Source organism: Centrocercus urophasianus, unplaced genomic scaffold (genome assembly GCF_019232065.1).
Source record: "Centrocercus urophasianus isolate 14NV4802_14NV808 unplaced genomic scaffold, USGS_Curo_1.0 seq_376, whole genome shotgun sequence".
Taxonomy (NCBI): domain Eukaryota; kingdom Metazoa; phylum Chordata; class Aves; order Galliformes; family Phasianidae; genus Centrocercus; species Centrocercus urophasianus.
The window spans coordinates 2,662-15,577 of record NW_024884951.1 but is presented as its reverse complement, the minus strand read 5'-3'; the positions used below and the strand labels follow the sequence as shown (position 1 = coordinate 15,577).

General features: G+C 52.7%; 1 protein-coding gene across 11 annotated transcripts in view; it reads left to right on the top strand.

Annotated features, from left to right (window-relative positions):
• The window catches only part of NF2 (neurofibromin 2), a 41,902-nt gene extending 29,347 nt beyond the window's left edge, over positions 1-12,555 (top strand). For 3 of the 11 annotated variants that reach the window (XM_042832233.1, XM_042832234.1, XM_042832226.1), the window contains exons 14-16: positions 2,195-2,325; positions 4,055-4,214; positions 11,582-12,555. In XM_042832233.1, coding sequence (XP_042688167.1) covers positions 2,195-2,325; positions 4,055-4,214; positions 11,582-11,632 — 342 coding nt within the window. In that variant the 3' untranslated portion in view covers positions 11,633-12,555. Of the gene's footprint in view, positions 1-2,194; positions 2,326-4,054; positions 4,231-5,967; positions 6,373-11,581 lie in introns of those variants that run through there. The other 8 variants (XM_042832232.1, XM_042832229.1, XM_042832230.1 and 5 more) reach the window with 6 other exon arrangements.
• The last annotated feature ends 361 nt before the right edge of the window (positions 12,556-12,916 follow it).

The following is a 12,916-nucleotide window of genomic DNA, read 5'->3' as shown; positions in this document are numbered from 1 at the left end:
TCATTGCCATTCAGGTACCACTCACAGCAAGACTAAAGGCAGTCGTCTCTTCTGTGATTCTTTGGAGTATGAAGTGCCTGTCCTGGGCCTGCCCAAGTCTTCAAGTAGCAAAGCGAAGGCAGTGGCAGCAGCAGGAGCAGCTCTCCCTGTGGGGAAAGCCTTATGACATGGCTTGCTCTGTGCTTCCCTCATATCGTCCATCTCATTTGCTCTGTTCCCCAGAGGGATGACTGCTGTCAGCGTGGTGCTCGCCTCTATTAACTGCAGGAAATTGCTTTAATGTAATAACAGGGTTATGCGTTTTGTTCCAGGTGAGGAAATGCATAAGGCAAAAGCTCTGCGTCCCCTTTGTCTTCCGATGCCCCAGTGACATCTCATGTCCTCTCAATTAAAAATCCCTGTGACTCGTGCAAGCCTTGCCCAATGTGATCACAAATGGCAGGGAAGTGCTCTGCTCCAGATGCTGAGCCCGTGCCTTTGAAAGCACTCGGCATGTTCTTTCTTTGTTCCTTCCTTACGCTTCCTCACTGCTGCTGCTCTCGTACTTCTCCATCGGTTTTTTGTTGCTTCATGAAAGAGCTGTGAAGGGAGGAAGTAGCAGTAGTAACCCTGAGAAATGGGCATCAGGACTTGATGGTTGCAGCAACTGAACGCACTTCGCGCTCAGCTCTTACTGCTGTTGTTTGGGGCTGTAGCATTTTTTTATTGTTTAAACAGAAGGAGCATGTGCTGTAAATGGTAAAGGTTGTTTTAAGGCCAGCAGGATAGTTTGGATGGTCCTGGTTCCCCTGCACATCTGTAAAACCTCACATGGGAGCAGCTTTGTAAACCTTCATGCCTCGTAGCGAAGGGTCTTGAATGTCAATGTGATGCAGGTATTTAAATCAGCAGATGCCTTCACTGGTCTGTCCCCTCTCCTTGGAGAGAGGAATTCAGGTACTCAGCTATCCCTTATGGCACGCGCTGCAGAATTAATGTGGTCGTGTTCTGTGTTAGCAGAACCTGAAACTGAGAGTAAGAAACGATGCTTTCCTCGCAGCATTAAGTGTGACTGATCTGCAACATTCCAGGCCAGGCAGTGCAATTGTGGTCACCTTCTTGTACAAGATGTTTGCATTTCTGCAGGAGGCAAGTGAAGTTGTCCCTCTCAGGTTTGTCCAGGAGTGGAGATGAGCCCCAGCTCTTTGTGAATTCCAGGCTGGTGGAGAGTGGAGAGGGAGGTTATTGCATGGAGTAAATCTGTCACCAGCCATAACACTGGTGGTTCTTGCTGAAGTGGAGCTGGCTGCAAACAGTCCTAAATAGACAAAACAAGGGAAAGAAATTGCCAGCTACAGCTTGAGCTCCTGGGGGCAGGTACCCTCTGCCCTACTGCTGCCAGACCTGCCTGTCTCTGCAGAGCCATCTCCTGCCATCCCACAACAGCAACCTGATTCAGGCAGGTTTATTACAGGAATTCCTTAAAGGGGGACGGACCCCTGGCAGGGAGCTGGGTGACTTTTGGGTGCTGGTCTGTTTTCCTTCAGTCTAAACCAAGGGCCAGCATGCTGGCAGCAGCTGTGACTCAGATCTATGTGTGCAGTCTGGTGTCTGAAGCTGCTCTACCACCCTTGATGTGTGCTGCTGCTTGCAACCTCATCTAACAGACTGCAAGAGAGGAGTGATGATTTGAGTCAGGATGCTCATCCTGTACTGATAACAAGCTCATTTATTACAGGTGTGACAGATATTTTAGCTGAGGGATGGCCGTGATTCCTAAATGCTTGGAACTATTAGTTACTGCAAAGATTAAAATCAAAGTTATGAGTGCATCTTCATGGACCTTTCTGAAATGGCAGCCTCAGTTAACCTTTGGAGTTACCATGCTTTTTGACCGTGCTTTGAGGAGTGCTGGAGCGCAGGACTCTGGTCACACAGGATCTCACGTTGCCCCTGCTCGTAGCCTGTGCTTTTAATACTAAATTTAAGGTTAAAAAGCTGCTGGAGTCTCCCAAGAGGAAGTGATGCAGTGACAGAACCTGCGTGGGCAATCAAGACTTTATTAAAGCACTTAATTTGCTACACTTACTGAAGTAGTACTTTGTGCTGTGTGCTTGGGCTTTGCTCAGGTTTTGCCTCTACACTGCCTGTTACAGAACAGCTGCTGCAGGAGCATCTGTGTGGCCAAAGTGATTAATTTATCCTCTCTCTTCAGCAGTCCATGAACTCCAGCACGACAGCACTGCCAACCGACCTGCCGAGCTTCAACCTCATCAGTGAGAGCCTGTCCTTTGACTTCAAGGATACAGACATGAAGAGGCTGTCCATGGAGATCGAGAAAGAGAAGTAGGTGGCGTGCTGCCAGCGTGGGTTTGGCTGTGGCTGTGCCCTGTTTGCAGGAAGGAGAGCAGGACTTTTACATTCAGATGAGCCCTGGTGTGAGGTGAAGGGGGGAGAAGGCTTGTGGGGCTTCGTGTACCAGGTCGGTACTAACAGCTCAGAGCACGATGGAGCTGCTGGGTGGCCATTCCTCTGGATGGGGACCTGGTGTCACAGTTGTATCTCCGCTACCTGGTTAAAGGCAAATTTAAGCACGCTGAGCCATGCCAGCACAGTTCCCATCTGTGTGGTGAACCTAGCTCTTGGGTAGGCTTCCATTCTGTTGGCAGAAAGAGTTAACAGCAGTGTGACTGCTGGCATGCTGGACTATTGCAGGCAGGTGCTTGTGTGTTTGCTGTATGTGCAGAGCATGTCAGGATGGCTGCAATGAGGGCTGCATCCTGTGTTAGGGCTTTAACCCCTTTTCCTTCGAATCTGTGGCATGTTTATATATAAAAAGTATGCGCAAGCAAGTTTGGATGTGATTATGAGCTTTGATCTCGTGTTTTCCTGAGGGTTTAAATGCAGCCTTCGAAATCACAAATTTAGCAGAAATCAAAGCAGATCAGATTTTAATCTCAGTAGTAATAATGTGCTTTGTTCATTGACTGGATAGCAGATCAAAGCTGGAAGGGCTCTGCCATAATGCTGCGGTTGTAACTTCCTGGGGCTGCAGTGAGGCACCCTGCATCCCGCTGGGTGCTTCATTCTGCCTCTGCTCCGTACCTCTCCTGCTTGTTAAATAACAGACCTCTACTCCAGAGGCAGAGGTTAAGAATTTTTCCTCAAGCCAGAAGGAAAAAAGGGATGAAATCTGAAAATACCACAGTAATTCCTGGTTCTGTACCCTAACTAGGTCAGCCCACTCTTCTAAGCAGGAGGATCTTGGCTCTGCTAAATGATAAAAGCAACAACGGGCTGTCGCTGGCTTCTCTGGACGAGCTCTCATTCCTCGGGTGCTGAGCTAAACCTTGCTACAAATTTTGGCACTCTGAAAGGGTTCTTGTTAGTCTGCTGGCACTTTGACCCCAGTCGCAGTGTTTAATCACAAGTACAAGCTGCCATGGTGTGACTTGTCTCCAGCAGATGCTCCTTTGTAGAAGGCATTTAAGGCTGAGTCCTGAGAGTGCCTAGTTTTCTGTTGTTGGTATTTTTTCCTTTCTATCTTTGGGAGACCTTTCTCCTTCTCAGGGATGCTACCTATTATTCTGGGTGCAATGCTTGCTGTCATACCTCTTAAATTAAATCCCTCTGAAACATGAGAGTTTGGTATATCAGAGTTCTTCCTTGAAAATGGCCCACAAGAATTCGTGCCTCTGTAAGTCTGTGAGCTGGGGAGAGGTTGCAGAGGAGTAGAGCAGTGCTGCTTGAAACATTTTTCTGGCCTGAAATTGCATCGTGTTTATCTGTCACTCAAAATGGGGAGACTTACAACAATCATCTTGCTGCCCTCGCTTGGCTTGGCTTTTTTTTTCCCCTACAGCAACATGACTTACAGCTCCTAGTCAGGTGTCTGGGTTCTCTTTTTGACAACAAATAGCTGGAAGTAGTGAATGGATGATGTCAGTTCTGTACGCTTTAAATGATGAAGATAAATGTGGTTTTGTTTTTTTTTGTTACAACTCTATTGTTGGCTGCCACAAAATAACCATGTGCACCAGGCCACTACTAACCCAGCGCTGTCTGTGTGTGCCAGGGTAGAGTACATGGAGAAAAGCAAGCACCTGCAGGAGCAGCTGAATGAGCTGAAGACTGAAATCGAGGCGCTGAAGCTGAAGGAGAGAGAGACAGCTCTGGATATATTGCACAACGAGAATGCCAGCCGAGGCAACAGCAAGCACAACACTATTAAAAAGGTATCAGAGGGCTCCAGTTTGTACCTTGCCTGATGAAATCCTTTTAAAACGACAACAGAATAGCCCTTCCTATATTTTGCACAAGTTGTTATAATAAAATTGTTTGATCTAGGCTTTCTTCCCTGGCTGCTTAGCTTTGAACTAGGGCGCAAGGAGCTTCGGCTTCTGGTGGCCATGGTTTGGTGTTTACTGCAACCAAGCCCTGTCCCTTTGGTGCTCTGTGAGGGGAGGCAAAGATCTTGAGCTTTGCCTGTCTTGCTGAAGCTTAACAAAGCTGCAGAGGGCTGCTGTTTAGAGGGTTCTGCTCCCCTCCCGACCTCAGGAAAAGGAAAAGCCCTACTTGTTGTGCAGCTATCCCCCAAGGGCAATACGGAGAAGCGGTTTGAGCTCGGCTGGGGAATAATAAGGGGAGAAATACTCCTGATTTGTGAGCTCCCAGCAGAAAAAGCCAAAAGCCTCGCCCTCGCTTTTAGTCTGTTCTCAGGTAACCTGTAGTGCAGCTTCAGATACTAACAGCAAAATCTTCTGCTGGTAAGGTTTGTGTGGGTGTCTGCTCCCTGTGCGCTGGACCCTGGAACCACTTGCCTGTAGAAATGCTCTGGAGATTAATACTGAACCAGAAAGCCTGGGTCTGCTGGTGCAGGAGTCACACGTGGAAGGTCACAACAAAAGGCATTCTTTATTTTTACACCTGGCCCTTTGTCTTTAGCTTAGTAGCTCTGCTGTTCTCCCAGCTGGGTTCATTTTAATGAGAGGCAGGGGGTGCATCCGTACCCAGTGCAGAGGGATGGCGTGGTCAGCTCCAAACACCTGCAAAGGCTTTCCCCAGGCTTTTTGCTAGCAGGTGTGCTTTTGGAAGGTTGTGCCTGTATGGCACACTTCACAAGCATGCAGGTTGTGGCAACAATTACAGGTTTTAAAAACGAATCTTTTAAAAAACCCTAAAAGGGTTTGAAAGTGTCAGTTCATGCTGATTTTCATGGCTGGGAGCTTATGGTCACTAAATGAATCTAGTGGATCTTGTTGGCAAGTTTCCCAGTGTTAGTTCTACACTATTTGGGTTCCTGTCTTTCCAGAAGGAAGAATATAAGAATATTCACAGACCCTTTTTATCGCTGTAGAATCTGAAAAGCTTTCTGCTCCCATTAAGCTTTGTTGCAGTATGTCTCCATACTCAGAGCCCTCAGCATAAACAGAAGATGCTAATTTTTTTTTTTCCTACGTAGCTTTTTGAGATATGTTCATAGAAAGCTGCTGGTCCCATTTGTCTCACTTAAGGAGGGCGCCTCGGCAGGCACTTAGAGATGATGCCCTGACAGATCCCTGTAATTGGGGCTGCGGTCAGCTGCCTCCTGAAGCTCAGCCTTCTCCCCTGCCTCTTGGAGGGTTCCTGGGCTGCCTGGCTCGTGCATCTCAGCCAGAGGAGCAGAGGTTTTTAAATAACAGTCTATTAGTGAAACACATCAGGATGAAATTACAGGCTGCTTTTGTTCGTGCCTTCGGGAGGTCAGGAGGGCTTTTGTCTTCACAGTTGTGATGGAAAGGAAAATTCAGGACACGGGAGGTGGACAAGAGGATAGTAGTTGAGAAATGCATCAGTAATACCAGCCCTCTGCCCCACCTGGGGAGCTGCTGGGCACTTCAGCATTCGGGGCAAGCTGTACGGATTGCACGAATGACCTGACATTGCTCCTATCACAGAGGATTTTTTCTGTGTGTGTGTGTGTGTGTTCATTTTATTTTGCTGGTTTAGCCTCAAGCCCAGGGCAGAAGACCTATCTGCATTTGAGACATCAAAGTAGGTTATTCCAAGGTACTCTGCGTGTGGTGATGGGGTCACCGGCTGCAACACTAACCTGTGCATGAGCTTGCCTGTGATGTCCACTACTCTCGCCAGCTCCCGCTGCTGCCATCCTCACAGCATTCCATGCAGTGTGACACCAGTGTCCCCAGCACCTGCCCTTCCCTGTGTGGGAAGCCCTGCCCGGCTCTCACTCCGTCGGTAGCATTTGCAGCTTCTCCACATTCATTTTCACACCTGATTCCCCATGCTGGGAAGCGTCTTTCTTGGCAGAAGTTGAGTTGGCAACATCAGCGGGGGAGTGCAGGCATAGGTTCTTAAATAATTAAACAAGCCTGGTTTTGCTCTGCTGCTTGTGGCTGGGAATCTATCGGAGGTACAGGGTGGCCTTTGAAGATTTCTTTAATGAAGTAAAACGGGATCTGCCCCCTTGTTTGCTGCAGAAAGAAATTCATGAGCTTAAAAAACCAAAACAAACAAAGCCCAGAACAAACTCCATCACTTCCTTCTCACTGTTGCTGCTAAAGCAGTTATTTCAGACTGAACGCTTGCACTTCTGTCTTGGAGTGGGGCAGCACGTGGATGTGTAGCCTGGAGAGAGTTGGGGCAGTGGAAAGCTGGCAGCAGGGGACAATGTCTGCAGGTAGGGCTTGGGAAGTGTGCAGCAAGGGGACAGCACCTGGCAGTGGCTAGTGTGGCACCTCGGGGCAGCTCTTCTTAGCCCTGGGCTCTCCTCTGCTGCCAGCTTTCCCCAGCCCTGAGAAATAACAGCCATTAGGAATAGGAGAGGTTTCCTGTGCTTTTCCTAGGGTTATTCCCTGCAGGCCGTGCTCGTGGACACCAGCTCTTTTTAAATGACTCAAATAGCATTTCTAGCATTGCCTCTGGGGAGACAGTGTTGAGATTTGAGCATTTGCTGAGCAACTGTCTCCTCCAGCTCTGCCGTGCTGCCTCCTGCTAGAGGCCAGCAGTTATCCCTGTGTGGCACAGGGGCAGGGAGACAGGCACGGTGTGACACATCAGCCTGCTGGAGCTGCTGTTGTGAGCCAGCTGAATCCCAAGGGTGACCCTGCCGCGCTGCCGTGCGCCTCGTCCCCTGCCTCTGTTACGCTGCTCCTTTCTGCTCTGTCAGTGCTGTGTGTCTCCTTCACAGAGCTGGCAGTGCCTTGGGCAGCAGGCTGAGCCAGGAGCTCGTGTGCCCGGAGGGAAGATGTGTTTGGGGAAGCTGCTCTGCTCTTTCCATGACTGATCTTGCGTGCAGCCACAGCAAGTTTTGAGTTGTAGAGCTAAAGGAAGAAGCAATGAAGGTACTACAATGATGGCAAACTCGGTTGGAAAAAAACCTTTGTTAAAAGTTTCTTTGAGGGCTAGCAGAGCCCTGCCTGCAGCCTGGCTGGGGAGCAGTTTCCCAGCACCTCTGGAGCTCCATAGCAGATGCAGGAACACACTTCAGATGCAGCCTTCTCCCCAGCACGTGACCAGAAGTGATCAGCACAGGTTGGTGCCATCTGGGGACTGCAGGGCAGTGCTGTGTGTCACTCACTGTTGCTCCAGAGCCATGCTGGTGTTCCCACGCCAGGCTGCTCTCGTTGCCCAGCATCTCCTTAGAGAAAAAAGCCCACACTGGGGAGATGTCAGCAGTCCCCACGGGGCTGTTTGTTGCCTGTGGATACCTGCTGTTCTTTACCCAGTGGTTTGAGCAGCTCTGAGACACCTTGAATGTGGTGAAATCCACTTGTGGCTGTGAACAGGGAGGGAAAGCAGCAGTCTGAGAAGAAGTCACCCAGCAGCTGAGCGGGAGGCAGTGCTGGGGAGGAGCCCGTGCTGAAATCAGGCACACAGCGAGCACTGCATTGTGACCTCCGGGTTTTGTTGCCTGCCTTTGAAGACGCCTGCGAAGTTCTTGGTGTTTAATTACGTGGTTAACATGCTAATCCTATTTCACCAGCTCTGTGGGCACAGCACAAGCACCTCATCTGGAAGCTGATTTCTCTGTAGCGCCGTGGGCTGGTGCTGCTGGCTCCAGCTGGCTTGGCTTCAGGAGGGTTTGCTGCTTAGACTGCAGTAGAATATTAAAAAAAAAAAAAGAAAAAAGGCAGTTCCTCTCATCCTCCAGTGTAGGAAACCTCCCAGGACAGGCTGCTGCTCTAAAACAGGAGCACAGCCGGGTCTTTCATTCCAATTGCTTTTCTTCCTGTGCTGTCATGCTTATTTACTGTGATTTAAGCCCTTTGAAGTATCCGGGCAAGGAGCAAATCTCTGCGCCCATTCCCAGCCAAACTGCTGTGTCCTTGAGCACTGCTCTGCTCCTTTGAATGCTGCCCACCAGGCTGCCTTTAGGCTTTTCTGCAGTGTTTCTCCAGGGCTGGAGCTGGCTCCCTTCACCCGGCGCTGCTCTTGCCCCTGGAAATCGGTGCAGACAGCTGTGTTGGTATGGGCCAGTGCTGATAGTGCTGCTGCCAGCTGCTTCTCTCACTGATCCTATTTGCAGCGCAGCATCACCCTGAAATCTGGTGAATGCTGCTTGATTTTCTGCTGAGGGACGCTTGGATGGGAAGCACAGCAGGGGTGTGGATAGGCTGCCTGGGGTCTGGTGTCACCGTGAGCCCCGCGTTGCACTGAGCCACGAGCAGCACTTTTCCCACGGACACAGCGTGGTTCATTTCAGACATGGGCACCTGCAGGGTTGCCTGGGTTTGTCCTTATCCTTTCATCTTCAGGGTGCCCCCTGCCCTGTCCTCTGCTGTACGCTGAGGACATTGGGCTGCCAGCTGTGGGCACGGCCATGTGTCACCGATACAAAGGTGGCGGCACGTAGGATTGTGCTGGGCACTGCAGAAAGCAGCTGTGCTCCAGCAGCAGCTGGGAGGTGGGGGACTGTGGCCATTCCAGGGGAGGAAGGTGGTGATGTGCCTCAAGAGCCTCATCTTACAGCAAAAACAGTGCTGCTCTGGGTGGGACAGAGCAATCTGAGCTGCGTGGGGCTGCGTGCATCCGTTGCTGCGGGCGCTGCGGTGGCCTGGATGCTGCTGGGCTGCAGAATGGGGCTGTTGCCATCTGCATCCTTTTTCTCACCATGAGAAGAAAGTTTGCACGCTGCAGAAAGGGGCATGCACCCAGCAAGTGGCTGTAGGAGGAGCAGCACCAGTGCCATGCTGTCACCTTGGGAGCCGCAGGGATGGAGCGTGGAGCAGAGCCTGGATGTGGTACCGGTGAGCAAGGCAGCTCCGGGCACAAATCCCCTTCCTAATCCAGGAGAGGCATCCTGCATCCTGCTTTGTGAGCCCATATCCCTGCTGGGTTTGTTTTATTTCTGCCCCAAAACAGGCGAGGTGTTTGCTTCCGCGCCTCGGAGCCGGGAAGTGAAACTCCCCAGCAGCTAAAATGGGACAGAGCAGCCTAATTTCCTTGTTTACAAGGAGCAAAAGGAAAGCAGAAAGCGTCAGGCCTATCAGCTATTTTTGTGGCAGCCTTTGAAAAGTGTTTCCTTCAACTGGAGTGTCATCTCCTCTCTTTTAAGCGCTCTCATCAAAGCGATGGAGGCTGGGGGAAAGTTGTGCTCCGGGCCCCGTGTTTGGGAGAGAATAAATGGTGGTGTGGGAGTAGGAGGGAACAGGAGATGGGGGGGGGAGGGGAGAATGGGGAAGGTTTGGGTTTTAAAAAGGAAATGTGTGAATGGAAAGGTCCGTCTGGGTGCTGGAGCGATGGAGAGGACACAAGGGGAGCGGGGGCGGCAGTAAAGAGGATTTACAGCCTGCAGCACTCGCCTTGGGTTTAGCAGAGACTGAGCATCTCCTTCTGAGCAGCAGCAGAACGTGCCCAGGGGTGGCACAGGGGGGATGTGGCCCCAGCTGTGTCGCAGTGGCCATGTGGGGGTTCTCCTGCAGCCCTCGTGGCTTCTCCGTGTGCCAGCAGCGGCGCTGCGCTTGCTGGGTTAGCTGCTGGAAAGTGGGTTTGCCGAGGAGGGGCTGATTGGTGGGGTTTTGTTACTGTTGTTGTTTATTTTCTTAGATCAAATAAGACCAGCGGCTCTGGGTAAAGGCAGAGCTCCAGGCAGCCCCAGCACGAGCCTGTGGGGAGTGGGACCGTTCCCTTCTCCCTATTCTGATTCATTGGAGCTCTGGCTGCTTAATTGTGCTCCCTCTCCCTCTCTAAATTTTCTTTGCTGGCTCTGGCAGTGCAGTGAGGAGCCCACCCCCCTCCCTCCTGCAGGAAGGAGATTATCATAATACTGCTTGTAAATCAGTTTTTTTTTTCCCCCTTCTCTGCTGACGAAAATGTAACTGGCTGTTAATCACTCGGCCTCGGCCACGTGCTGCGTGTGCGTTTATTCCCCTTGTTGGGCAAACAGAGCTGCTGCTGCTGGAGGGGAGCCCCGTGAGGCTGTGGGGAGAGGGAGGTCGGGGGATGTTGGGTCTTTCTTAGGAGCCTGGGGAAAGCATCCCTGCTTTGCCTCGCATGTGTTCCCTTTTGGAGCACTGAGCGTGCAGCTGGGCAGGGTGAGGAGGACGCAGCCCCTGCTGTGGGTTGGAGTGGCTCTGTGACCCTGTGTGCCACCTGAGTTTGACACTACGTTCCCTGGGATGTGACCCAGGCTCTGGGGAAGAGAACTGCCTCTCACCGGAGCACTTGCTGCTGGAAGAGCCCAAACCCAGCGCAGGCTGCAGCTCAAGAGAGGCAGGGGGATGCAGCAGAGCCGCCCAGCCCTGCTCCAGCATGAAGCCCCTGCAGAAACGCCCTCTGCAATAGAGCTTTTCCAAATGGGATTCAGAATGAAGAGCTGTGAAGGAATTAGTGAGGAGAGGACGCGGGGCGGGCAGGGAGAGGGAAGCACTTGGCAGTGCTGTGCAGGGCTGGAGCCTCAGCCCGGGATCCCTGCGACAGCACAACGCGCTCCCGGCAGACCGCTCACCGCTCAGCCTGGCCAAACGAAGCCTTCGCAATTAGCGCTGCTTTGGCAACCCTGGTGGTGATTCAGCAGCTGTTGGGAAGGTGGCACTGCTCCCAGGACGCAGATTGGGGTGGTTAGCTTGAAATACTGCACTTCTCTTCCTCTCGGCTGAGGACGTGTCTTCCATCTCTCATTTCGCCCATTAACGAACGGGAGCGTGGCTCTGACGCGGGGTAGTATTTTTAGTTTTGCCTCTCTCTTGCTGCAGAAAGCTTTGCTGAGGTGGATTTTGGGGTCCTGCAGAGCCTTGGCCCTGAGCCAGCCCTGGGGGCGAATGAGCAGCTTCAGCTCCATCCATCGGGATCGAAGGCGGCTCCCATCGGGGCGGCCCGCATGTGGTCTGCGGGTTTGGGGCAGGGCAGAGGCAGGGCTGCTGTGGCTTCCCCACCACAAGAGCTCTGCTGACGTTTCTGACCTCATCCGCTGCCCCTCAGCACCCTTGGAGTTTTGGGGGATGGTGGCACAAGCAGGAGCAGCTGCCCATCCTGCAAGCCTTTCCTGCACCCGTCCTCCACCCTCTGCAGCCAGAAATCCCCGCTTCTGCCATTCCCGTTGCTTCCAGAGGGGCCTCGCGGGAGGAGGGAGTCACCCCGTGTCCCCTCTGCTCTCTTGCAGCTCACCCTACAGAGCACCAAGTCCCGCGTGGCCTTCTTCGAGGAGCTCTAGGAGGTGACCGGCCCTGAGGAGTGGGGTTCCCACCCCACGGCCCCGCGCCGCCCTGATGCCTGCTGCTCCCACCTGGCCTATGGACTGGGATCTTCTCCTCTTAGCATCTCCCAGTTTGAGTTTTCCCCATGTTCTCCTGTCCTTTTTTTTTTCCCCCCCCTTATTTTTCTACCTCCTCTGCTCTGTCTCAGCCCCCCAGGCTTTGTCCTCCAAGAGGAGGACGGGGTTTGGATCACAGCACACCGAGGAGCGGATGGGGCACGGCTGGCACCCGGAGCACGTGCAGGGAGAGGAGGAGAGCACGAAGGCTGAGGCTGCTGCTGTGCTGGGGAGAGGAGGAAGGGGCAGGAAGACCTCCTTCTCTTCCTCTGCAAGCAGGAAGGAGAACAACCCATGCCAACCAGCTGTAGCCTTTTTTTCCCCGCAGACTGTGCCAGACACGAGCAGTGTGAGGCTGTGGGTCTGTCCAGCCTCTACCCGCTCTGTGCCTTTCCAGGAGCTGCAGCAGCTCCCTTACCAGCTCCAGCTCACCACTGCCCTGTTTCATTTCCCTATTTAGGCTGAGCAGGCCGAGGTGCTGATGGCACCCAAACCCCCCTGGGGACCCCCATTGTCTCCCCCTCAGGCCCCTGCCCGCCGCTGGGCTCTGGGGCTGCCTCCATCCCTGTGTCCCATGCAAAGCATCTCCCTGCAGGGGCCCGGGGCGCCCAGTGCCTGGCAGTGGGGCCCGGCCACGCGCTGCCTCCACCCCACGGCGCCCCGACCCCTTTTATTTAAGCACGCGTCTGTATCAGCTCCCTGCCCCATGCGTGCCTGCCATTTGGATGGGTTCTCCCCTGACCCTGGTACAGCCTTTTTCTATTCCCACGGATTGTTGTATCCTAAGAAATGATGGGTTCCTCGTTTGTTTTAATAAAAACTCAAAGCAGGAGGAGGGGGAGCTGCTCCTCGCTCATCTCTTCCTCACTCCCTGAGGCTGCGCCATGCAGCAGATTGAAGCCCTTGGGGGACAACCAGGGGGTCTCAGTGCTGTCCCTGCGTGGGGATGGCGGCTGCCACTGTGCCACCCCCAAACCTGAGGCTGCCGCTCACTCAGCCCCGTCCCAACCCCAGGCGATGGATTTCCACATGTCGCAGCCACGCGCTCCTCCCTGGCCGTTCGTCCCATGGGCTGCGTTGGGAGCAGGCTGGATTTGTTCCTTTTTTACATTATTTTTAAAGCAGGGCAGCCCAGGAGAGATGGGATTGCTGCTTTTGTGTGTGTCAAAGGGATGCTGCTGGGGA